Raw genomic sequence first — 25,181 nt, 5'->3', positions numbered from 1 at the left:
AATCATGCCCTTATTGTGTTATGTTCTTTGCCACCCTCCTGTGAAACTTTTGTTGATACTCTGTTGTATGGGAAAGATAATATTTCACTAGACAATATTAGTAATTCTCTAAAATTGAAGGAGTTGAAAAAGAATTTTCCAGATAATAGAAAAAGATTTGAGGGGGAAGGTTTGGTGAGCTTAGGAAGAACACATTGAAGGGAGAGTTCTTTCAGCAAGGACAAATCAAAGGCCAAATCTAATTCAAGAATGAAAAAGGATAATTGCTTTGAGTGTAGGGAGCAAGGTTAAAAAATAAAAAGGGAAAGCAATTAAAGAGTTTTGCAAATATTATTGACAATTTTAGCAATTTTGATGGCGATAACAATGTTGGGAAAATTTTATCCATGAGTTCAAATCATATACAGAATTCCTAGATTTTTGATACTAGTGCTACTTATAATATGTGTCCACACAGAAATTGGTTTGTCACTTACAAACAGAGGAGTGGTAAGGTGTTTTTGGGCAATGATCATGCATTACCTGTGAAAGGAATTAGTAACATCAGATTGAGGATGTTTGTTGGCATTGTCAGAACTGTAGAGTGTTGGCATGTTTCAAGACTGAAAAGGAACTTGATTTCACTTGAGACACTTGACTCTTATGGATTCAGATACCATGCATAGAATGGAGTTCTCAAAGTGCACAAGAGCTCTAAGGTACTCATGAAAAGCAGTTTGGTTTCAGGATTGTATTTTCTTTAGGATAGTACAATTTCAGGAGAAGCTGCAGTAGCACACGGAAGCAATAATTAGAATCAGACTCAATTGTGGCATTTAAATCTTGGTCATATGAGTGAAAGAGGGTTATCTGTGTTAAGCAAACAGGATTTGTTGGACAGGCAGAAAACAGAATCAATAAACTTTTATGAACACTATGTGTTTGGAAAATAAACCAGGGTGAAGTTCAACAAAAAGGTAGTGCACAAAACCAGAAGAACAGTAGATTATATCCACTCAAATCTATGGGGTCCTAACAGAATCCCTTTTAAGAGTAGTGCTAGGTACTTCATGACTTTAATTAATTATTACTCTTGGATGGTTTGGGTGTATTTTCTGAAAATAAAATATGAAGCATTTTCAACCTTTGTAAAGTGGAAAACAATAATTGAAAAGCAAACAGAAAAAAAAGGTCAAGCGTCTTAAAACTAGTAATGGGTTGGAATTTTGCAATTGTGAGTTTGATACATTCTACAGTAATAATGATATAGTAAGACACCACACTGGTATAAGGACACCACAACATAATGGTATTGTAGAACACATGAACAAAATACTTTATGATAAAGCAAGAAGCATGCTCTCACATTCAGGTTTGGGAAAGGATTTCTGGGCTAAAGCATTTAATACAACCTGTTTCTCAGTTAATAGATCTCCATCTATAACTATTGATTGCAAAACTCCTTTTAAGATATGGTCTAATTCACGTGCTAGTTACTCTCAACTAAGAGTGTTTGGTTGTCCTACTTATGCTCATGTGAAGGATGGTAAACTTGAGCCGAGGATAAGAAAATGCATATTTCTAGGGTTTGCATTTGGAGTGAAAGGCTAAAAGTTATGATGCAATGATCTAAAGTCTCTAAGATTAATTATCAGTAGGGATGCGACATTTTATGAGTCTGCTTCATTGAATAGTTAGAGAGAGAAGTCAATAGCAGAATTAGATCACGGTGTCAGAGAATAGGTAGAGTTTGAAATTGATACTTCAGCAGTTCAATTTAGTGATTCAAAGGATAAGGTGAAAGATCCTGATCAACAAAAGGATGCACCAAAGCAACAGTAATAGGAACCATATAGCATTACAACTGGTAGAGAGAGAAGACAGATCAGACCCTCGCAAAGATATGCATAGGCAAATCTAGTTACGTTTGCCTTGTCAGTTGTTAAAACAGTTTATGTGCATGAACTCAGCAATTACAAAGACGCTATTTCTTGTTTAGATGCAGATAAGTGGGCCAATGCTATGGGTGAAGAAATTGAATCTCTTCATAAGAATCAGACTTGGGAGCTTGTAACATTGCTTAAGGGATAGAAAGTGATATGCTACAAATGGGTGTTAAAGAAAAAGGAAAGCACTCTAGAGGTTGAAGCACCTCGATATAAGGCACAGTTGATAGTAAAAGGCTTTACTTAGAGGGAGGGGATTAACTTTAATGAAGTGTTTTCTCCAATTGTGAAGCACAGTTTTATCATGGTCATACTTGTTGTGGTTGCTCTTCATGATCTAGAGCTTGAACAAATAGATGTATCATTTTTGCATGGAGAGTTGGAGAAGAAAATTTATATTAGTCAGCCTAAGAGATTTATCATTCTAGGTTTAGAAAACCATGTTTGTTTGCTTAAGAAATCTTTATATGGTCTGAAATAGTCACCTAAGTAGTGGAACAAAAGATTTAATACATTCATGGTTCGTAGTGGCTTTATTTGTAGTTCACATGACAATTGTTGTGTATCATAGGAAGCTTTCAAATGATTCCTTTGTCTATTTGTTATTGTATGTGGATGACATGCTTATTGCTGCTACAAGTATGTCACAAATTAACATTCGAAAAAAGCAGTTGAATGATGAGTTTAAGATGAATGATTTGGGTGCTACAAAGAAGATATTGGGAATGGAAATTACCAGGGATAGAAGTGTTGGGCAACTTTTCTTATCACAATAGGCCTATATTGAGAAAGTGTTTAAGCATTTCAACATGAATAATGCTAAGCCTGTGACTATTCTATTTGCTGCTCATTTCAAGTTATTTGCAGACATGTCACTAAAAATAAATGAGGAGATGGAGGATATGGCTAGTGTTCCATATTCAAGTGTTATTGGTAGCATCATGTATGCTATGGTTTTCACATGACCTGACATTTCACACGCAGTTAGTGTTGTAAGTAGATACATGGCATGTCCTAGGAAAGAGTATTGGTAGGCAGTGAAATGGATTCTGAGGTATTTGAAAGAAATCACAGATGTTGGTTTGATATTCGACAGGGTTAAGATGAGTTGATCAGTTAATTGCTACGTGGATTTTGATTTTTGAGGGAACTTAGATAGGAGGAGATCTCTGATAGGTTATTTGTTTACTCTTTCTGGAAGTGCTATTAGTTGAAAGGCAACATTGCAAGTTACAGTTACTTTGTCTACCATAGAGGCTAAATATATAACTTTAGCAGAGGTAGTTAAGAAAGATTTATAGTTACAGGGTGTGGTGGGTGATCTTGGGTTGATATAAAACAAGCCAACAATATTTTGTGATAGTCAAAGTGCAATACATCTCCCAAAAAATCAAATATACCATGAGCAAACTAAGCAAATTGATATTAGATATCACTTCATTCGGGACATTGTATCTTAAGGGACTACAGTTGTGTAGAAAATCTCTACACATGATGATCCAGCATATATAGTGACCACAGGAGTCACAGTCAGCAAGTTTAGGTATTGACTAGACTTGATTGGTGTTTATAGTGTTCAGTAGTGCCCTTACAAGGACATATGACAAGACTGAGTGTTTGTTGTTTTTTTGATGATGATGGAGGGAATTCAAGCCAAGGAAAAGAATTATTATTTTTATGTGGCTTGAATTTTGAATATGTCTTCTTGGACTCAAATTGTGACTTGACCCGAACGCTTCATGCTGTGACTCGATTGAGATAAAAAGTGAGATATGTGGTGGTAGTAGAGGGTATGGGCCAACAGGCCGAGCTTGAAGCCTACCACTGATCTCTTTAGGAGTGTAGAGGCAACGCCTCCGCGGTATGGACCAGTATTAATATTGTAATATTCTGCTCTTTGCAGTATAGTTATGAGATATTTGAGAAACAAATTGGGATTAGAATTTGAGAGTTCTGAATAATTGTATCTTATTCTTTTTATCACAGTGAAATTTTTTCTCTTGTCTTGCCCGTAGAAATAAACCTTATGATCAAATTATGTTAAATCCTATGTTATTCTTTTTCTTTTTCTATATTGTATAATTATGTGATTTGTGTGTGTACCTTAAATTTACGTACCTGCTATAACATATACACTTTAATTAATTCTGTTGCAAATATTTAATCTAACGGTAATTAAACTCATTCTTATATAAGTCCGAGCTTATATTAGATTTATTTATTTTTTATTCAAAATAAATCGAGATTTCATAAAATTTTGGATTGAATAATATATTTTTACATGCGTCGAGGGCCAGCCAATTGATTCTGCAAATCTTTCCAGTGTCCATCTCAACACCTACACGCATGGTATAAAAACATATTACCTAAATCCTAAATCCATGCTTTAGCTTCCAAGCTCTCACCCCATGATCCATCTTTCATTCATAATTTTTTGGAGTGAGTGCTCTTAATTTCAACTGGTTTGTCCGTGTATGTACCACGTGGCAAGCCACCAAGGCCAAGTAAAACACGAGAAAATAGAAAATGGAACTCCTGGAAGTGGAGTCTAACTCACCCTAATGCAGAGGAAGGGGGTGAGATGGTCACTGGTCAGATAACGGCTAATGTCCTCAACTAACAACAGCATTACCAAAATGAAAAGCGAAATTCATTGGATGATTATTATATCAGATACAGCACCATTGGCTATGTCTATATGTCACAAAAGTGCACAAAACCCACTAACCAGGGCCAGCACTTTTGCAAGACTTTTAGGTGGCAGAAGACTTTTTTTTCTAATTGGTCTGCTAAAACCCAATCCTTCTGCTCATTCTCCCTGAATTGGGTATCTGTAGCTACAAAGAGAAAATAGGCTTTGAGGTTTGTTTATTTATTACAAATTTTTGAAACCCACTTTATATATATATTTATTTATCATTAATTTGTCATTTCATATAAGCTATTTTATATAAAATAACAGATATATAATATAGTTTTTTAATAATTAGGCTATGCTCACACTAGTTTTTTTTTTTTTTCTCTCTCTCTCTTTTTAATTTGTTGTTATAAAATTCAACAAAAAAAAAATGCCCTAATTTCTATGAAGCAATAATGAAACGCACTCATTTTAAAATTTCTAATTCTAATTTGACTGAAGATGGGTTGAGTCTTTCAAGGAAGTGGCCCATACTAATAGTGGACTTCTCTTTCTTAAGTCAAGTTCGAAAGAACAGAAACAAAAGGACATGTTGAAATGCACCAGCCGGGAATCGAACCCGGGTCTGTACCGTGGCAGGGTACTATTCTACCACTAGACCACCGGTGCTAATTGGCTCAGAGTGGAATATATTATTTAAAATTAGGTTTCAAAGAACGTGGAGTTTTGGTGGCTCTTTCTTCGGTACGAAAATAAAGAGAATAATTGTACATATTATTCTCCAATCTAAATAATTGTATAAGTATCATCTTTTAATTTTAATTTATAATATAAAAATTTTCGAGATTTATAGGTTATAAGCTGACATGGTTTATGTGTTCGATATTGTCTAAGCAAAAATTATTTTCAAAATAATACAGTAACTTTATATAATGTAATTTTGAGTCTGCTATTTAAAATTAAAAATTTAAAAAAAAAAAACCCTAAGGCTCAGATATCCAAACGATGCAGTATTTGATATTAGGTGGATTTTGGCACATGATATCTAAAACATTTCTATATTTTAATATTAATCTTTGTATTATTCTATATATTTTTTTAAAATACAGAGATAAATTAATTAATTTTATTAAAATAAATAAATAAAATAATAATATTTTTAAAATATGAAATTTAATTAATTAATTTTATTAAAATAAATGAATTAAATTATTATTTAACTTAATAAAAATTAATTGATTAATAGAAAAATTAATTAACAGATTAAATAATTTAATAGATTAAAAATAAATTAATTAGATATTATATTTTTTAGATTAAGAAGTTAAATAATTAATTTTATTAAAATATAAAATTAAATAATACTTTTTCAAATCTATTTTTCTAATGTCACGTCACAGCACACAAAGTTGAAAACAAAAGCTTGGCCACCTGCGGTTTTGCCAGAACTTTAGTTTATTTTGGAAGAGGGAGGAAAATAAAAGTGGGAAATATTTTTTATATATATATTTTTTTTAATATGTAAAATATAAAAATAGAAAAGTAAAAATTAATATAAAAATAAAGGATATACAGTATAAATTTAATTTTTTTTATTTTTTTTAATTTAAAAAAATAAAATTTATTTTTTCCTCTTTTTTATTTTTTTTCTCTTATTTAAGAAAATATTTTTAAAAATTATTTTTCTCTGATTATTTTCTTACTTTTTCTTTTTCACCGATCCATACTCAGTGTACGCGACAATTGAAGTTTAGGTTTGAACTTTTTTTTAAATATTATTTTAGGGGTTATTAAAAAATAATTTAAAATTTATTATTTTATTTAATATTTTTAATTAATAAATTTATATTTATATTTTTTTAATAATAGTTTTAATAATAATATTAAATGAATTTTTAAAACTACTTGAAATTATTAGTTGAGTTGCTGTAAAAAATAATATTTTAAAATTTTAATTATAAATTATTAAAAATTAATTTTAAATTAAATTTGACATTTTACTTATAAAAAATAAAAAAATTTAATAATTTTTAAATTACTTTTTAAATAATTTTAGATTTTATTTAAAATTGTGATTAAAAGGTTGAAAAGTATTATTAAAAAACAACTTAAAAAGATGTTACGTTATTATTTTTATTATAATTATATTAAATTTAACCTTCAAATATTTTTTAAAACAAAAAATAAATTGAAACCACAATTCCTAAGACTTGTAATTCCCTCAATTTTTTTTTCTATGTTGTGTGCTAAGACTTGGCCTGGTTTTCTGAATTGGGTTTGTGTAGCTAACTGATGACTAGCCTATGGGCAAATGAACAGAGAGAAATTGATTTTAAGGTTGCAATCCATGTTCAGGCTGCTGAATTCTTGCCTAATAACAGTTGGATTAGCATAGGGGGAGGTTTGCTTTATGGATGGTATGGACAAAATTGAATTAAATCCGTTCAATTCGGTTAATCGGTTCCTACTTCATAGCAGCAGTGCCAGGGAATGTACAAACCCAACTCAATCCCAATCAATACCCAGCGCATAATTCAATCCCTTGTAATAAACAAGCACAACAATAAAAATAATTCAACCATTAACAAAAATGATTCAACAAAATCAATACCCAATTCTATTCAAAAATCAAAAACGCAAATCCCCAATTTAATCAATGCAATCAAACATAAAACATGAAATTGAACAAAACCCAAGTATTCAACGATCAAATTCAAACACATAACAAGAAATCCAACAAAATAGAGCAGTCCTCCTCATCTTTAGGGGTGTGCAAACGGTAGGTTCGGTTCCGAACCGAACCGATAAAACCAAGAACCGAAAATAAAAAATTTTAAAAATCGAACCGAACCGATTAATAAGAGAAAACCGAATTGAATCGAATCGATAAATATCGGTTCGGTTCAGTTTTAAACCGATCAAACCAAAATTTATAAAATTTCAAATTGTACCATTAAATCTAAATAATAAAAACATAAAAACAAAAAAAATTAGAAATCAAAACTCAAAAATCTTAAGGTTCGGTTCGGTTTTCTCTGATTTCGATTCGGTTCGATTCAATTCGATTCGATTTTCTTTGATTTCTTATACATATTAATAATTTCGGTTCGGTTCTTTTTTTTTATTATTTTTTATGAAAATAACAGAACCGAACCGATTAATCGAAATTATCAAAATTATAAACCGAACCGAACCGATTAAAATTTAAAATCGAACCGATTGAACCTAATTGAATCAGTTCGATTCGATTTTCAATTTAAACCGAAAACTGCTCTCCCCTACTCATCTTCAAGATCATATCAGAGGAGAAGGAGAGAAGCAGAACTTTGTTGATGACTTAGAGGAGAAGCCACTGTCTTTGTCTCCATGACATGGGTCTCGTTGGATCTGCACATTTGGCTTATATGTTTTCTCTTATTATAGCACATGCAGACTCATCTCGTAAAGAATGAGGACGAGACTGAGAGAGTCTTCATGAAGGAGATGAAAATAGAGAAAATGGGGCAATGGGTCATCAGTGGTCGAAGCGATGACGCCGAGGGTAGAAAAGCAAAGCGAAGGAGATGGGAAAATAAGGGTCTACAAGCAAGAGGAGAGGGAGGGAGTAAGGGGTGCCAACTAAACTAAATTGAAGTGTCTTAATTTAATAATTCAGTTTGATTTATAAAATAATTTAATTCGATTCGATTTTACATTTTAAAAATTTTAGTTATTTTAATTTAATTCAATTTTAAAAAAAATAAATAAATTAAACCGAACTGAGTCAATTGTTTTATTAAATTTTAAATTGATTTATTTTTAAAAGAAATTTATTAATTATATGTAATTATATATATATATAATATTTAATTTCATTGATTAATGTTTATTAGATTCAAGCCAATGTCAAAACCAAATCAAATAACTTAAAAATCAAGTTTAAATTAAAAAAATTCATAAAAACTAAAAAAATCGATCGATTCAAATTGAATTGAATCGAAATAAGGTAATTTGATTTAATTCAATTTTTTATTCATTTCGATTTTGTTCGATTTCTAAAATATGATAATTCAGTTAATTCAATTTTGATGACTCACTTCGGTTTAGTTAGGTTCAATTTAAATTGAATGCTTAATCCTAAGAGGGAGCTGATGGTTTCTCAGTTTATCTAACTTAGATTCTGAGAATGATAAAAGAGAATAAAATGAAAGGCCTTTTTAGATATATATATTTATACCGCCGTAAAAACAATAACACATTGGTAAAAGGTTAAAATTCAGTTGATTTGGTTTTTTAATGATTTTCGATTAAAAAACTAAACCAAATCAAAAACTAAACTATCATAAAATCTTAAACTAATACCAAACCGATTAAATAAAAAACCAAACAAAAAACCAAATTAAATCTGTTCAATTAGATTTTTTTATTAAAACAATTGTGTGCTCACCCCTCACAGATTTCATGGTTATCTTTTTCATTTTCTTGTTTGGTATTGAAGCATAATGTTGTGAATAAAATGAGCTGATTCCTATTGCTTTCCAATCGCGATGAAAAAGTGATAAAAACAAAAATGAATGCACCAGCCGGGAATCGAACCCGGGTCTGTACCGTGGCAGGGTACTATTCTACCACTAGACCACTGGTGCTCTAAGCTTTGAAGCCATAATTATTTGTATAAAAAAAATTCACTCTTGCAATCGTTGTACTTGGGAAGAATAAGTTTCTGCTATTAAAAATAAATAAGCAAATAAATAAGAGTTAGAGCAAGAAAAGCCCCATGCTGTACTATAAACATTTCAAATTTGGAGCATATAAAATTAATTTACTTCATATAAAAATAAATTTGTATATACAGAGAGTATATAATGAATGCATAAATCATTATAAAAATATGTATGATGACGTCTAATGTTAGAACAATGCACTACTATAAGCAATTAGGAGAAATAAGAAGGCATTTTATAATTTAACAAAATCATCGTCATCATCGTTATCATCTGTCTCATTATAAATGAACTCTGTGAGTCCAGTGAGATCCTCCAGATAGGAAGGATGATTAATTGCTTGGAGCAGGAACTCTTTTCCTCTTTTCCGATACTCGGTCACCACCTGAAAAAGCTCATTTAATAAGAACTTAAAATTAAAACTAGAAACAGAACCAATGACCACCACAAAATAATAATACAGGGTAAATCATTACATCCATCATGCAGAAGTTTATAGCTTAACAAAAATAAAAATAGGATCTGATTCAGTTTCCTTAACAACTATCCCCTATAGCAAGTGATGACACCCTTTTTCTTCTCTATAACAACAGCAAGCTCCGTTTCTTGTCTAGTCATGTCTCCTTTCTCTAGATCCCTAATTACTTTAGACTAACCAAAAGACAAGTGCCCGCATAATTAATACACTCACCTTCATGAACCTTCATTCCAGAATTTTTAGAACAAATTATTGTTAACGCTGTAACTTTTATGGCTCTAATTTTATCCATAGGGCATTTGCTCAAGACATCCAAGGTCACACAAATGTATCCACTCAGTAACTTACCACATATAAAGTTCCAAAATTCTAGGGGTTGACATCAATGGCACAGCTAGGATGGATATGTTGAGTTATAGCTCAAATTTGCTAGAGAGAAATTTATTGTTCAATGAAGGAACCCTGATAAAAGGGGGGAGCTCGTTGATGATGGGCAAAATGCATGGGGTAGTTGCAGTGTGGGGGTGCAGGGGCAACACAGACAGCAGTATGATACGATATTGATAGTCTTGGGCATTCTTTATTATCCGGGTTGATTATGTAAATCCTATTTATATTAGGAAATAGGAATCTTATTTCGACAAGGATTAAGTCTATATAAATAGGGCAATACTCTCCCTTCAGTAGTGAAAAAGCAGGCAATTTTCCATGGATATAGAAATATACTTGCTGAACCAGATAAATTCCATTTTCTAATATGGGCATGTCTGTTTTCAAGAGTGTTTTCCTGTAACAAGATTAAAATGGCAAATGAAAATAATTGCAAAAACTTACAGTGCTGCAACAGGCTGTGCAATTACTAGCATGGCCTACAAGTGTCGTTTGGGAAAATTCATGGAGAGAACCTCGAATCTGATGGGGTAGAATACCCAGAGGTTGTTCACTGCTTCCACTGTTACTGGAGTCAGCAATCTCACAATCTGCAAATATCCTGTATAGATAGAGATGGAAACCACAATGTGAGGTCAAATGAGAACTTCTTATCAATTCTTGACCACAATGACTACATATTGTTTCCAATGGCAATTAGTCTATGATTACCCATTAGGATGATGCAAGATGTCAACAAAAAGTTCAACTGCAAGAGACGAGGCAATAGGAGCAAGCCCTGGACGTGTAACAGTGCATTGCTGGTCCAAAGTACGATCGGCAGTCGACTGCACAGAGTAAATGAACTATTGGCAGACTTGATAAGAAAAGAAAAACAGCTAAAGGATTTCCAAATTCATTGCATTTCTAATAATTTACATCGGTTGGTGCAACCACATCACTGCAGAAGTAACAACCCAATCTCTCTGCCCCACTATCAGCCATTGCAAGGCTGTCCATATCAGCAGATAAAGCATTTTCAGGTTCAGCTTTTAAGTCATGGGTTGAGTTAAGAGGACGTGGGCCATGCCGCATAACCAGGAAACTATCAAACCCTAGAGCTGCAGTTATAGTAATCTGTAGAAAGACAAATGAAAACATGAAGGCAAATATCAATATGAAACAATAGATGGTGCTCAATCTAACTATATGAAATAGGCTGAAAACAGATCCCCTCCTAATCAATGTGGTCTGAGCTTGATGAAAGAACTCTTAAGAAAATAGGCCAAGCCTAACTCACCCCCAAAAGCTAGCTCAAGGAGGAAGTAGTGCCCAAGGCCATATAAGAGGCACATTACTCTTATCTCAAACTAATATGAAATCTTAACACACCCCTTTCATGCCTGAAGCGTGAAATACTCATGGGAGGCCCAAACATTAGTTGGGGAGACTCTGATACCATCTTAAGAAAATAAACCGAGTCTAACTCACTCCCAAAAGCTAATTCAAGGAGGGAAGAGTGTTTAAGGCCGTATAAGAGGCATATTACCCCTATCCCAAACCAATGTGGAATCTTAACAAGAACACAGTGCCAAAATCACAAGAATGGTACAAAATGAACCAATTAGATTAAGAAATGTAACCTTGTTAGCATTGGCACAAAGGAGGGCAGGAAGCCATCTGCTTTCTTTTGTATCAGTCAAGATGAAAACTGCATCATGGGAATCAACCAACTCATGCAGACGTCTACAATCTTCAAGCATGCTCTCCTCTTCCTGGCTGCTCACTGGATGACCAGGCATTGGTATAGCCATTACAACACCTTCTGCTTCCTGAGAAATGAAATATAAAACAAATAAACATAAGAAAAGTTCATCATTTTCTTCAGCTAAGCCTTTCTTACTAATATTTAGGAGTTAAAATCAATTACCATGGCAGGAAATATTTCCTTGAGGCTTTTAACTGCTGCCATGGCTTTAAAATCGCCTCCATTGAGACAGTTGTCCAATGTATACAGAGACTGCCTTACTGGGTTAGACATTGCCACCCTGCCATGATCAAGTAGCGTAATTTTCCGTACGCCCCAAGCCTGCAATATACATAATCTTCCAGAAACCCAGCATATGCAATGCAAAGTTACAGATTTAATCCTTTAAGAGCGTACCATAAGCATGCGGGCAACCTGGCATCCAAGTGTACCTGCTCCTAAGAGAAGACACTTTGTAGAAGACACCTTATCCAATTTAAGTGAAGGCAAAGCACGCCATCTCATTAGTTTTAAATTCAAATCTGCTGCAGATATGGCCAACCTGCACGATATGTCTCAACAAGCTAAGATAAAATAGGATCATAGCATTATGGACCAAGAAATGGCATTGCAAACAACATACATTGTTGGATCCATAGATTTAGCAAGGTTAATAACCCTGGATATGTGTCTGCCTTTGTTAAGTTCCCATCCTACTGCGTTTGGCACACGCAGCAGATCTCTCCATCCTGTACACATATTAACAAGCTAAAAATCCAGTAGAGAAAGAAAGACAAGGCTGTAGGAAGTCAAAACCAACAAAAAGAACAGATCTGTTACCCTCTGTCACTCTACCTTGTGGAACTGTGATTACGGCTTCACCAACAAGGGACAACCCCAGGTCAGCAAAACCACGATTCTCTCTGTAACATAAAAAGTGGACAGTTTTGAGATTCCATCTTGAACAAATCAACGCCAGGAAGTTGCGTAGAGGCCAACCAGGATTATTTGGAAAATGACATGGGTCATAAAAACCAAACAACACCTGATAAGAACAAGCATAGTAGCTTTGAGAAGGAGGAGTCCGTAATTATATCTTTTTCTAATTAATCTCATTGGTATATTGTACCAAATTTACGAGAACAGATTTATTTATTGGCACAAGCCATTCCATTTACAAAGAGTAAGAAGATCCATGAAAACAGACCTTTTGCCCATAACCCTGGCAAGTTTCCCAGTCCTTTAGATGCCTAATAGTAGCATGGGAATTTGAAGCAATACAAACCAGAAAGAATGGAATGTCTGCAGCATTTTTGTAAGATAAGGAAATTTAGCTTGTGCCATTAAAATAACGCATAATGACACAAAAACAAAGAAATAAATGGAAAATGAATATAGATAATACGAAAACTGAAATCATGGGGATAAATTTACCAGCAGTTAAGTTTGAGTTACGCCAATCATTACAAGCTGCTGACACAGAATCTGCCTGCACATTCCAAATAATATATTAACATCAACAAAGTGATGGCTATAAAAGTGAGTATCTAAAAATTTTCAACCACAATTATACTTCAATCACCTCTTCTAAAGTAAACCATTGTGAAGCAGGCTTCAACCCAACAACTGTTGCAGGAGGATCAAATACGAGGGCAGGGAAAGCAAACCAGTATTGGAAGCTCCATTTTTTCAGGTCTGCAAATGAAATGAGAAGGAACCTCGACAATACTGCACTGTCCTCCACAGCTTTTCCGGTGTGAATGTCTTCCCAAATCTAAATTACCCCCCAAAAAAAAATTTAAATTCTCAATTTTTCTAGGAAAATTTACAATGTGATCCTTAAATTTAGCCTATATTATATTTTAGTCAATTTTAAAAAATTAATTATTTTATATTTTAAACTCTAAATTTTTAAAAACTAATTATTTAATCCTAAATTTCACACTATATTATAACAATTTACTCATTCTTGATAATTAATTCCCCAAAATTCTGTTAGCCAGCGACCAAAATCACACATCTTTTAAACTACTCCCACCCAAACAATTGTAATGACGGGACCTATTATGGCAAAATACCTTCTTGGCTTCCTCCTTGAGCAAGCTTTTCTTATCAAGAGCATGGTAGGCCTCCAACGTATTAGTGTTGTAAAGAATTCCAGGAACAGAGCATCTGTTCCTGTTGCTTCGAGGGATTGCTGGAACTGAACATTGCTCACTTTCATTACTAGGAAGGGATTCCGAAAGAAGAGTGAAGTGGTTCGATACCTGTGAATGCGAACAAGGAGCATAGAAACCTGAAACAATTCAATGATAAAAGCATTAGATACAAAATTCAACAGAGAACTAGCATTTTACAAGGGTTCGTATTTAAAATTAAAAGATTAATTCCAATTAACAAAGAGATAATTTGAATAATTAAATAAAAAGATGTGAATTGTACCGGTGACTGGGATAGGAGAATCATCAATGCCCAACTTGTTGAGCTTCAAAGAAGACAACCTGTGCCAGAAACCCTCATCAACGAAGCTCTGAAACGGTGCGAATTGGAGTATATATCCACCACTCTGGTCTTGTTTAGCCATTGTTACTTGCTGCCAATCTTTCACAAATCCGACCTCTGCTGCTCTTCAAGTAATTTTTCAACTTAAAAAAAAAAAGGGCTTTTTATTTAATTATTTAACTCGTGGGAGAGTTTTAGTTGGATTAGAATTTAGATAGAATTACAAAAGATACTTGTAACAAACACAAACTCTACTATAAAAATATTTTGTGATAATTTACTATTATGATATTACATTGCTAAATTAAATATGGATTACTTTAAATTTTTACTATTTAAATTAATTTTAGAAGTTTTATAAATTTAAAATTTTTATTTAAGTAAAATTTTTATTATAATCCAATTTTATATAAGAGAGCAAAGTGAATTTTTATTTAATACAATACAACGATTTAATTATAATCATTAATTATGATAGAAACTATATAGGATCCACCATAATAAAGATTACAATAAAACTATGTTATATCATAATGTTAGGAGTTTAATTAACCTTTTAATAAAGTTACAGTACAACCATATGCCTACAACTACAAAGATGAAACCACCAATCTTAATACTCAAGGCGGCTGCAGCTTTGTCATTAATCACTCCTGCAAATATTACTTGTATGTAGCATCACAAGTCTTTTCAAACATTTTTACACAAACTGAGACATTAATCTCCTTATGGGAATATGCACATCACCACCAACAGCAACAAGATTTTGGCTCTTAAGAAGAAGAGCTGGAGGAGTCAAAGAAAGTCACCCTCCTTCTCTTGCTTGGAAGTGTTGTTCTTGGTGAATATTCAGGTGAGATAGAGCCTTTCTCCAGGACAGATTTCAGGGACTGGTGAATAGAATTTGTGAGAAGCTGTGATGCCTCATGATCATCAACAGCATTCTTATTTCTGCAGCTGGTTAGAAAAAGCAGAACCTTTAGCCGGCCTCCTAAGGTAGATATTTCTGCATCCACCATTTTCAATTGAAGGGAATCAACTGCTTGTCTAATGTCAGACAGAAGGTCAGGTCGATAATCACAACATATGAATGCTTTAAAGGATAAAGTTTCATCTCCTGATCCATTGTCATATGTTTCAACTTTCACTTCATCATCATCCATTGGAATTAGAAGACCTTTACTGGCTTCTAGTGCATTCTTTTTCAGTTCTTTTACTTGGTTAATAACTTCAGCAAGCAATGTGGCTTTGTCCATCTAGAAATTACAAGAAAACAAAGAAGAATTCAAGTAAAGATCAATAGGAGAATACCCATAAACAATTATCAAATTCCATAGGCTGATTAAAGAAAATATGTAAATTAAATTGTGATTGCTGTCAATAGTATGCTTCACACTAACAGTGACATACCAGAAAGATATGTCTCCACATATCATTGCTACCTGCAAAAGTAATTTGGTTAATTAAGGAAAGAGTGACTCATTCAGCTATTACTTTTATCACAAAAGCTTTGCATATAGCTCGAAGAGTAAGACAGGACCACCAGAGAATTTAGAAGAAATGGTCAAAAACATACTATTAACAAGTAAATAAAACTGATGAGATTTTGTTTGACTTTGTTAATTGTTGACACTTTACAACCTCAGCAGATGAAAATAACATTGAAATAAAACAACAAAAGACATGACAATTCTTATCTTATAAAATATTGTCATGATTGAAAATTTGAGGATTTAAAAATGCATAGGAGTGGTTTTTCTTGTCCCACACGTCTTTCTCAGACTTGCTGATCCAACTATGATAATTTATCGTATTTATCAGCCAACAAACATATGTCCAAAGCCATCACAATATCAATATATATATATATATATATATATATATATATATATATATATATATATATATTTATATTTATATGGTGAGATTGTTAACACAGCAGCTGGCATAGTGCACCCACCATCCAATAAAAATCATTAGTCCACCACCCATAGTTATATAAATACTAGTATTTTTTTTTATAAGAATATATTATATGGTTTCCTACGGACAATAGCTGACTATGTGAAATATTAATGTATTATCTAAATCATCATATGGGTTTTATTTCTTGATAACCAAGCACCAGATCATCAAATAGCATTTGTAGCTTGAACTTATAGCGATGTGTGTCTTTGACGAAGTACAATGATTTCAGAAAACCTCTTCCAGGCCATTAATGAACTATTCCCTTGATCCAATTGCATATATTGCACCAAAACAAAGCAGCCCTCTTGTTTGCTTCCATTGAAAACTTGTAATAGGCAGCCTGCAGGTCTAAGAATTGAGGCTGAAATTTGAGGTGCTGTTTAAGTTTAAAGTGGGCATGAATCTAGTTGGAAAGTTAAGGTTTGGAAAGGTGTAGGTTTGGGGAGTAAATTTAATACAAGAAGGCTGTTTGCATGACCCAACTAGCCAAAGTGAACAATAGATTAGTTTAGGCTAATAGAATTGTATCATACAAGTTAATCTTAAAATTTAAGTAATCTCAAAAAGTAATCCTTAACTAACAAGGATTTTAAATAAAGACTCCTATAAAAATCTGGGTCTTTCCTTAAATAAATGACCAACCACTTGTATTCTAAATACACATAAGTAAAAATATAAAAGAACTAGAAAGTATAATTTCCCCAATAAACTCTTTGGTAAAATAAACTGTCATCAACTTGCAAGTTCCAATCCAAACATTCCCAAGGGCAAGCCTGAGCTATTGGTTGGAAACACAGCCTAATTCATGCAACTACTATAATGAGGAATATCCAGCTGACTACAGAGACAAGAAAAATGGTGACATGGCAACATTTTACTCATAGTAACCAATGAATAGATTTTCAACCTAAGACTACACAATTTGTTCAAATTCATCAGAAAAATTCTCACCAATTTTTAATTTTTAAATTTAGGAATACTTCATATGATCGGAAGATGAAATATAACCTAGTTAACTTTATTTACCCAAAAATCCAAATTTGACTCACCAAATTAACTAATAAAGTTATCTAGAAGATTTGCTATAAATATAAACTTAGATAAGCTCGTAATTGTTTCTAATATGAAGAAAAGTTCAGCATCACCTCATAGGGTTATCTCCTATTGAACAATTGAAGCATGTATCCTCAAGATATAATGACATAGGGATCAAATCCCATGTATGGATTTGCTGAATTCATTAGCACATGGTACATAATACATGTTAAATTTATAAGAACATGTAATCTTTTCAAGAGTTGAACTTTTTAATTTTTCAATTCATGCTTAACTATATATGAGATCTACAGTTCAAGAATAGCATTTATTAACTATGATTGCTCCTACCCTGTTATAGTTCTTTTACAGTCTGGCAAAATGAAGTCATAATCCACCCCTTAAGGCTTAAGATAATAAATTCATATCCAATCATTAGGTTTCAAATTTTTGCAGATTCTCTCATAAACCAAACATCAAGCACCTTTAATATAAACAGTTCCAAAAAACTGTTCAAAAAATGAATAGGCATGCCTTAAAAGCGACCGAACAGAGAAGATAAATTGACTTGTAATGCTAATATGAAAAGTGATAAAAGCGAAACAGGGAACGCATAATAACCTTTTCGGTGCAGGGAACAAGACCTCGTAGGGAAGCCAGATGAGCATTGATCCTCTCTCTCCTTCTCCTCTCTGCCTCACTATGGCTCTTCAGAGCTGCCAGAGCCTTGGCCTCAGACATCCCTTTCTTCCCGACTCTCGTAGCCGGTGCTTTTACGAGTTCTCCCTTCTCATTATCCAACACCAAAGCCTGCGAGACCATCGACCCATCTTGTAGAACCCCATTAAAACCTTCTAAACTACGCGAAAATGGATCCAACGAGCTAAAATAACCGTACCCAGATGATGAAGAGTTAGACTTATAATAGTAGGCAGCCATTGCAAGAAGAATTATAAGAAGAAGAGAGGCTGTATATGTTATCTTGTCAGTTTTATGAGCCGAAAGTGGAGCAGCGTTAGCCTGGAGGACGAGTGGTGGGAGCGAACCAGAAGGAAAGCTTTTGAAGAGGAAAATTTTGTTGTTTAACAGCCTTGTTAGTGATTCTTGAGACTATGAACATGACTTCCATACCGCAAAAAGGACAAATTTTGGGTTCAAGGGACATGGAGATAATTTAGTGAGAAAACATCCACATTTTCTTCTTGATAGTCTTGAAGAGCATTCTTTCTTTGGTAAGTGTGAGATTCTTTGGAGAGTGGAGATCTAGTTTATCTTTAAAGAAATGAAAAAGAGTAGTAGTTATCAAAACTTTGAATCTTTCTGCTGGAATTTCGATGAATCTTAGAGAAGAAAGGGACAAAGATTCAAAGAAAATTGGATTCACAAGGAAAGAAAATTAGTTTGTTTGGGAGCAGAGAAACGTTTAAAGCGGAAAGACGATCAAGACTTGCAGAATATCAAGCAAAAGAGCGAATATATAAAGACCTGTAAAAAATTCTGAATTTTGATTTTTCAACGGACAAAAATAATTTAATTAATAAGTTGGAAGGTCAAATGACTAAATTAACCCCTTCATGCTTATTTAAAAAAAAAAAAAAAAAAAGAAATTCTTAATCCAAATCATTTAAAAATTTGTTGGCTTTTGGCGGGTTCGGAATGGTTATCTGGTGTGAAGCACTCCACAGCAGCCAAGTGGTTTATGATTTGTCTAATAGGACGGGTCAGGAGTCAATGCAACCGTTGCTATTTGGTGTGATTGAAAGACACACAACAGCATAAATAATATATAATATATCCATCTAGGATTTAGCCAATGCCAATTTGCATAATTTCACTCTTTATTTGTTATTAAAAATTAATGGCTCAATTTTACTCCCTTCCCTCAAAATTTAGGGTTATTTTATTACTGTTTGCCACTTAAATCTTTGTGTTTAATTTAAAAGTCGACTAATAAATTAGAAGTACTCAATTAGTATATAAGTCAGATTACTGTCAGACATTCAAATGATGTGAAATCTTTACTTCACACACCTTTTATCCTCCTTCCAGAAAGAACTTAGACTCTAATACCACTTAATCCTTAAAGCTTAATTTAAAAATCAACTTGTGAGTTAGAAGTACTCGGTTAATACATAAATTAGGGTAACGTTAGGTATTCAAGCGATGTAAGATCTTTACTCCACACGCCCAATCAATTTTTATCGAGTATTCTAATTAAAATTAATCTGAACATGCTTTAAATATAATAAAAAAAATATTTCACTCTTTGCTATCTAAAGAAAATAGTCTCTTTCCTTAATCTCTAGCAATTGAAATCACTTAATTCTCATTTTTTTAGCTTATCACCTTTGTTTCTTAAGTATCAGAGATACTTCTCTTTAGGTGACAGGAAGAAAAATGTATTTTTTTTAATTATATTTAATGTCTAAATTAGTGTTTCTGGTCAAAGTATGTAATAGAATCAAATCAGAGTAATTTTAAATGATTAAAAAGATAATGATAAAGTAACTTCAAAATTGAAGCACAATTGGTGAAATTAAACTTAAATTAATAATCGAAAGGCCAAATATTTATTACTTTAATCCTTAAATTTTCACATTGATTTTAATTTTAGTAATTGGTATAATTAAATAATTCAATTGAAAAAAATAATTTAAATATTTTTCTAAATTATTAATATTAGCTAATTATTTTAGTTTTTCTCTCTATATATATAATTGAGGTTTTTTACTTGTTAGGTTTTAAATTCAAGATCAAACAGCAAGAAAGTTATTAATTAGAAGTATAAATAGATAGAGAAATTTTAGAAATTAAGATATCAATATGAGATATATTATTTAATTATTAAATATTTTTTTATCAATATAAAATTTGCTAAAATTAATGAAAGTATTAAAAATTATTAAACAAATTCATAAAATTAAAAGCATTGGATAAAAATGTTTATTAGTAAAAATATTTGAATATTTTTGTTGATTAATGAATTTATTTATTTTAATTATTTTTTGATAAAATTAAAAATAATATGAAATATTTCATATTAAACTGATAAAATTAAAAAAAATAATTAAAATTAAAAATTATAAAGGTTTTAAATTTTTTATTCAACAAAATTTTATTTAAAAAAAAAAAAAGGTATTTACTTATGATCTAACTGCACAATTAAAATCTCTAGATGATATAGTGAGATCCATTTGCCAACTAATAGCTGACATTTAACATTGCCTAATAATAGGGTTGAACATTTGGTTAACCAAACTGAATTTCAATTAATTAAATTATTAATTAATTTTAAAATTAAAAAAATTAAAATTAACTAAAATCGAGAATATTTGATTGTCAGTTTTAATCAAATTAAAAAAAATAAAAAATAAATTTTATATTATTAATTAATTAAGAAAATATTAATAAAAATATATTTATAATTTTTTTATAAAAATAAAAAATAATATTTATAAAAGAATAATTACAAGTTGAATATTATTATGAAATTATAAAAATAATGATTATAAATAATATATTATTAATAAAATTATAATTAATATATTAATTAATAGAAATTCAATTATTCCAATTAATTTGATTACCAAATCAAAGGTAACTTAACTAATAACAGAAAATTAAAAATTTTAATAATTATTAATAAAAAATTAAATTAAATTAAATTAAATTTATTTTTATTAAAATAATTAAATTTTATTAATTCAATTTGATTATCCTATCATAACCGAATAATTGAAATATAGCTTGACGCCCTAAGGATTTGTAAAACTAAAAATTGAATAGATATATAAAATTAAAGAAAAGTGGAATAATAAAAAGTTTTGACCGAACATTTATCTCAATTTTTTTTATTCTGTTAATAATTTATAATTTAAGTACAAATATTAAAATTACCTTTTTTTTCATTAAATAAATATGAAATTTTAATTAAAAATTAGTTATATATTTAAATTTTTATAATTAAAATTTCATTAATATTTATTATTTTAAAATTAAATATAAGTTAATCTAATAATTTTCTAAGCACACAGTATGAACTTTTCAATTTAGATTTGCACTCTTTCTCTTTCTATCTCTCTTCCTATAGGTATAATATGATTTAAAAAAAATTCTATTTTATATTATTTAAATTAAAATTTTATTTTACTTCTATTTAAATAAATATATAAAATTAATAATTATACATAAAAATTTAAAAGTAATTTATTTTTTTTTATTAAAAATTAGTTAATAAAATTTAAATCTAACACATGCTAAATAAATAATATATTTTTAATGGTTGGATTAAGTCAGATTAAGTTTAGTTTTTTTTTTTTAATTTTTATTCTTAATGAAAGATAGACACATGCAATTTGTCTCTACAGACCCATTTTTCTATATCCACTGTCATGAGAGATTGCAGACTTTATATTACTTTTTCATGAAGACAGTGAAAATTTTTGAAATATTAATTTCAACATGATTGATACCAAAATATCATGTAGTTCTCTTTTTCCATTGAATTAAGTAGCCGCAATTTTATGCAATCACCTATAGGTTTGATAGTCATGTGGGCGGCAGCAATTTTCAAAATTTGTGGGCTGAAAGCAGTAGAAATTGAGAATTAATCTTCATTTCATTTCATCAGCATAAAACCAACTTTTTTTTTAAATGAGTTATTATGAGCCAGAGCTACCCTGGAAGCAAACCATTTGTTTGGAATTCTTTCTTTACTAATAGTTTACTTTGGATTAAGAACTCTTTTTATATAATATTTTTTTAATATATATAAAGTAATCATTATTAATAAATTTTAAATTTTAACAAACACGCTGAATAATTTTGCTTTTTATTGTTAAATTGATACACCCGTTTAGACTTTTTTTTTTTTCCATACTAATAGCTATTGAATTAATATCTTAAGGTAAATACATCATTACATATCTATACTATTTAGCTATCATACACTTGAACTAAATTTTAAACCTATCAGATGCTTGAATTTCAAAAAAAAAAAAAAAAACTTAATGTTTAGACATAAATTTACACAATCAACATTGCGTGTGATTTTACACGATGAGAAGAGAGTGAAGAGGTTTTCTATTGTCAGACGTGGCACTTGCAAGTAATACACCCTATGAAGTGTGCAAACTTTCATGTTCTCTCTCTAATAACTTGAAACCAACAAATGAAAGAGTAAAGAAAGTCTATTCTTGTGATTATTTCTTCATTTTCCTACTCACTTCTTCATCCAGAGGCAAGCATTTGAGTTTGTAGTGATACACAAAGAGAGCCCAAATAGTAGATAGTTAGAACTTGACATACTTAATGTTTATGCTGAACCAACACCCTTGCCCTTCTTTCTTTGAATATTCTTCACATAGAACTCCAGTTTCTTATCCTCTAATATGTATCCATTAGCTTTGCACATTGACAAGGATGAGATGATATGCAGGCCAACAATCTACTCGCACCAAACTAATCTTCTATATGGGGATCAAGCTTTCAATCTTTCTAGCATTTCTCAACTCCTTTGGACACGGTTGCTCTTCTTAGCAACAATCTTCTTCTTCTTGTCTGTGACGACCCGACCAGAGAAAGTGGTCCAATGAGGGCGAGGAGTGACATAAGAGAGTAAACTTCTAGCAGGCTTCTAGGATGGCGAAGCTATCTAGGGTAGTGGAATGCGGGGCACAGAAATAAATCGAATCATACATTGAAACAGGAGAAACTAATCACTAAAGGCTCCTTTTGATGGAATGAAAAAACTCCGGGGTTAAGCTTGCTCGCTTAAAAGAAATGCTAGGATGGGTGACCTCTTGGGAAGTTCTCCATTTTACCTATGGGACAAAACTGTGAGGCTCAGGATGGGGTGGGCCAAAGCAAACAATTCCTCTAGTGATTGGAGCAGAGGCGTTACACTATCAATGTCAATGCCATAATGTCGAAAATACAATTGCTTAAATGAAGTTGCATCCACTTAGTTTCCTTGTTGGTAAGCCTCCTATGGGTGGCTCTGGCCTTCGTAGGCCGCAAATCAAGAGGTAAAAGTTACTTATATATGACTCCCTAAGAGTAGTTTTGTAGCATTAGGACATTTTTGGCCTCTACAGTGGCATTGTCTAATAAGTTCCTTTAGTTAAGACAAAATATAGGAAATTTTGTAGAGATATAATGAGTGGTTTTTGTGAATGTTATTTGTTAATACCTAACAGAGTGGTTTGGTGTTATATAAATATAATTGAAGTTGTGGCATATAGTAAGTAAGCTCCTTAAAAAGAAAAAAGAGTAGCCTTCAATTCATAAAAATTGCTTACTGAATGATTATAATGACTGATTTTATGCATGCCTCACAATTGTTGATTTAATTTTCTTAATTGAAACATCTTACTATAATATCAGTGGAGTTCTTTTATTTTTTATCTATCAACTCTTGAAAAGACATGAAGTTGTATGGGACATTTTGCATGTTCTGAGACTATAAACACTTGCAAGGATCGTTTTCTGATTTTGAGAATGCGGTGGCCTCCCCTATAATGTGAAAGTCCTTTTGCTGCCTTCCCTCATGTCCCAAATACCAAAGTAAGGCTTGAGCCCAAATTTACTTCTTTTGTTTTTAAATAAGTTTGCAATGCAAATCTTCAATTATCTTCTTTACTATCCTTAGAAGCACATGTGAGATCCGAATGTAAGCAAAAAGGAAGGCCCATGATTTGGAGGCAGCTTCACAATGAATTAGTAAATGATTGATCTTTTGTCTTTTCTTTCACAAATCACATAATAAACCTATTTGCCTAGAAGAATCTTCCCTTCTTCAGATTACACAAAATCAAAACTGAGTGAAAGGATGCACAAAAGGAAAAACTTGTTGCATCTGCTTTTAGAGAAGGGTAGCCTTCAAAGAAAGGTGTTCCTTCTGGTTATGATTCCACGAGAAGCAAGTCTGGGTTCAAAAGTCAAGAAAGACAAGGATAATGTGAGGAGTAACTTTGATTTTTTAATAAAGCACAATGAGCAAGAATTATGCCCACTTTTAATATTTTTAAAAGGCCATTAACAGGTCAGCGTGGGTGTAAAACACGCACCAAGTTTATGCAAATTTATGTTTAAGTGATACATTTTTTCTTAGTTAAGATATGAGATAGGCAAAAAAAAAAAAAAAAAAATAGTTCAGGTGTCTATTAGGCAAAAACTAAATAATACAGGTGTCTGGAAATGTATTTAGCCAATATCTTAATGGTTGCAGAAAATTTTTATCTAAACTCGATTTATCATGAACTTAAGATATAAATATGTGAAATTCATGTATTTAATATGTAGATCTCATCATATATCATATGTTTTAGATTCATAATAAACTAGATGTAAACAAAAAAAATTTGCCAAAATGCATGTGTTATAATATATAAGTTTAGAATTTTTGAAGTATAATAAATAAATATTTTGATTTATACTACAATTTTTTAAGATAAAAAAATTCTTTTTTAAAGTTAATCATACTTAGATCTAAATATTATAATAAATTTTTTATAATAATGATAAAAATAATTATTTAATACTAAAATCACAATATTATTATTTTCGTTATAATTAATTTTTGATAACACTCAATTTTTTTATTGATGGAAATTCACACCATTCCACTTTAAGCCCACAATCTAATTTAGGCCATAAAAAATTGTTTTGGCATCTAGTTGACAAATTTTTTTTTTTCTAATTTAATATACTATTCTCTTCTTTAAGATGGTCCTCCTCGAGTGAGGTCAAAAGACAAATTAATTGGGGCAAAATATTTATTAGAAAAATTTAATTTAACCCTTTTTAATAAAAATTT

General features: G+C 31.3%; 2 protein-coding genes and 2 non-coding genes across 8 annotated transcripts; all 4 read right to left on the bottom strand.

Moving 5' to 3' along the window:
* Positions 1–5,161: 5,161 nt before the first annotated feature.
* On the bottom strand, positions 5,162–5,232 carry TRNAG-GCC (transfer RNA glycine (anticodon GCC)). The gene has a single exon. It is a non-coding gene; the product is annotated as a tRNA-Gly (tRNA).
* Positions 5,233–9,117: 3,885 nt separating this feature from the next.
* On the bottom strand, positions 9,118–9,188 carry TRNAG-GCC (transfer RNA glycine (anticodon GCC)). The gene has a single exon. It is a non-coding gene; the product is annotated as a tRNA-Gly (tRNA).
* Positions 9,189–9,343: 155 nt separating this feature from the next.
* LOC110634744 (ubiquitin-like modifier-activating enzyme atg7) lies at positions 9,344–14,564 on the bottom strand. 5 transcript variants are annotated; one of them, XM_021783880.2, is made up of 14 exons: positions 14,303–14,564; positions 13,939–14,156; positions 13,443–13,634; positions 13,295–13,349; positions 13,068–13,162; positions 12,701–12,905; positions 12,504–12,609; positions 12,278–12,422; positions 12,044–12,202; positions 11,757–11,945; positions 11,053–11,250; positions 10,846–10,979; positions 10,579–10,735; positions 9,344–9,651 (listed from the first exon to the last, which is right to left on the bottom strand). In XM_021783880.2, exons 1-14 carry the CDS (start codon positions 14,442–14,444, stop codon positions 9,502–9,504), a joined length of 2,145 nt encoding a protein of 714 aa, XP_021639572.2. In that variant the 5' UTR covers positions 14,445–14,564; the 3' UTR covers positions 9,344–9,501. The 5 variants fall into 5 exon arrangements, with proteins under 5 accessions (XP_021639572.2, XP_021639573.2, XP_021639574.2 ...); XM_021783881.2 differs by having other exon boundaries at positions 12,716–12,905; XM_021783882.2 differs by having other exon boundaries at positions 10,846–10,961; positions 14,303–14,563.
* Positions 14,565–14,731: 167 nt separating this feature from the next.
* LOC110634743 (transcription factor bHLH30) lies at positions 14,732–18,812 on the bottom strand. Its single transcript, XM_021783879.2, has 2 exons — positions 17,987–18,812; positions 14,732–15,618 (listed from the first exon to the last, which is right to left on the bottom strand). The coding sequence occupies exons 1-2, from the start codon at positions 18,302–18,304 to the stop codon at positions 15,136–15,138; spliced, it is 801 nt and encodes a 266-aa protein (XP_021639571.2). The 5' UTR covers positions 18,305–18,812; the 3' UTR covers positions 14,732–15,135.
* Positions 18,813–25,181: the final 6,369 nt, after the last annotated feature.

The sequence above is a fragment of the Hevea brasiliensis genome, chromosome 11, assembly GCF_030052815.1.
Source record: "Hevea brasiliensis isolate MT/VB/25A 57/8 chromosome 11, ASM3005281v1, whole genome shotgun sequence".
In the NCBI taxonomy this organism is placed as follows: Eukaryota; Viridiplantae; Streptophyta; class Magnoliopsida; order Malpighiales; family Euphorbiaceae; genus Hevea; species Hevea brasiliensis.
This window is presented reverse-complemented; position numbering and strand designations above follow the sequence as displayed.

What these genes read in the sequence shown, in the direction of transcription:
- LOC110634743 (XM_021783879.2), bottom strand. Translation starts at nt 18,304, where the DNA reads ATGGCTGCCTACTATTATAAGTCTAACTCTTCATCATCTGGGTACGGT. An exon ending in TTGTTCCCTGCACCGAAAAG is followed by an intron (nt 15,619 to 17,986) that starts GTTATTATGCGT and finishes TGTAATTTCTAG; the next exon opens with ATGGACAAAGCCACATTGCT.
- LOC110634744 (XM_021783880.2), bottom strand. Translation starts at nt 14,444, where the DNA reads ATGGCTAAACAAGACCAGAGTGGTGGATATATACTCCAATTCGCACCG. An exon ending in TCAAGGAGGAAGCCAAGAAG is followed by an intron (nt 13,635 to 13,938) that starts GTATTTTGCCAT and finishes GGGGTAATTTAG; the next exon opens with ATTTGGGAAGACATTCACAC. An exon ending in AGGTTGCCCGCATGCTTATG is followed by an intron (nt 12,203 to 12,277) that starts GTACGCTCTTAA and finishes TGTATATTGCAG; the next exon opens with GCTTGGGGCGTACGGAAAAT.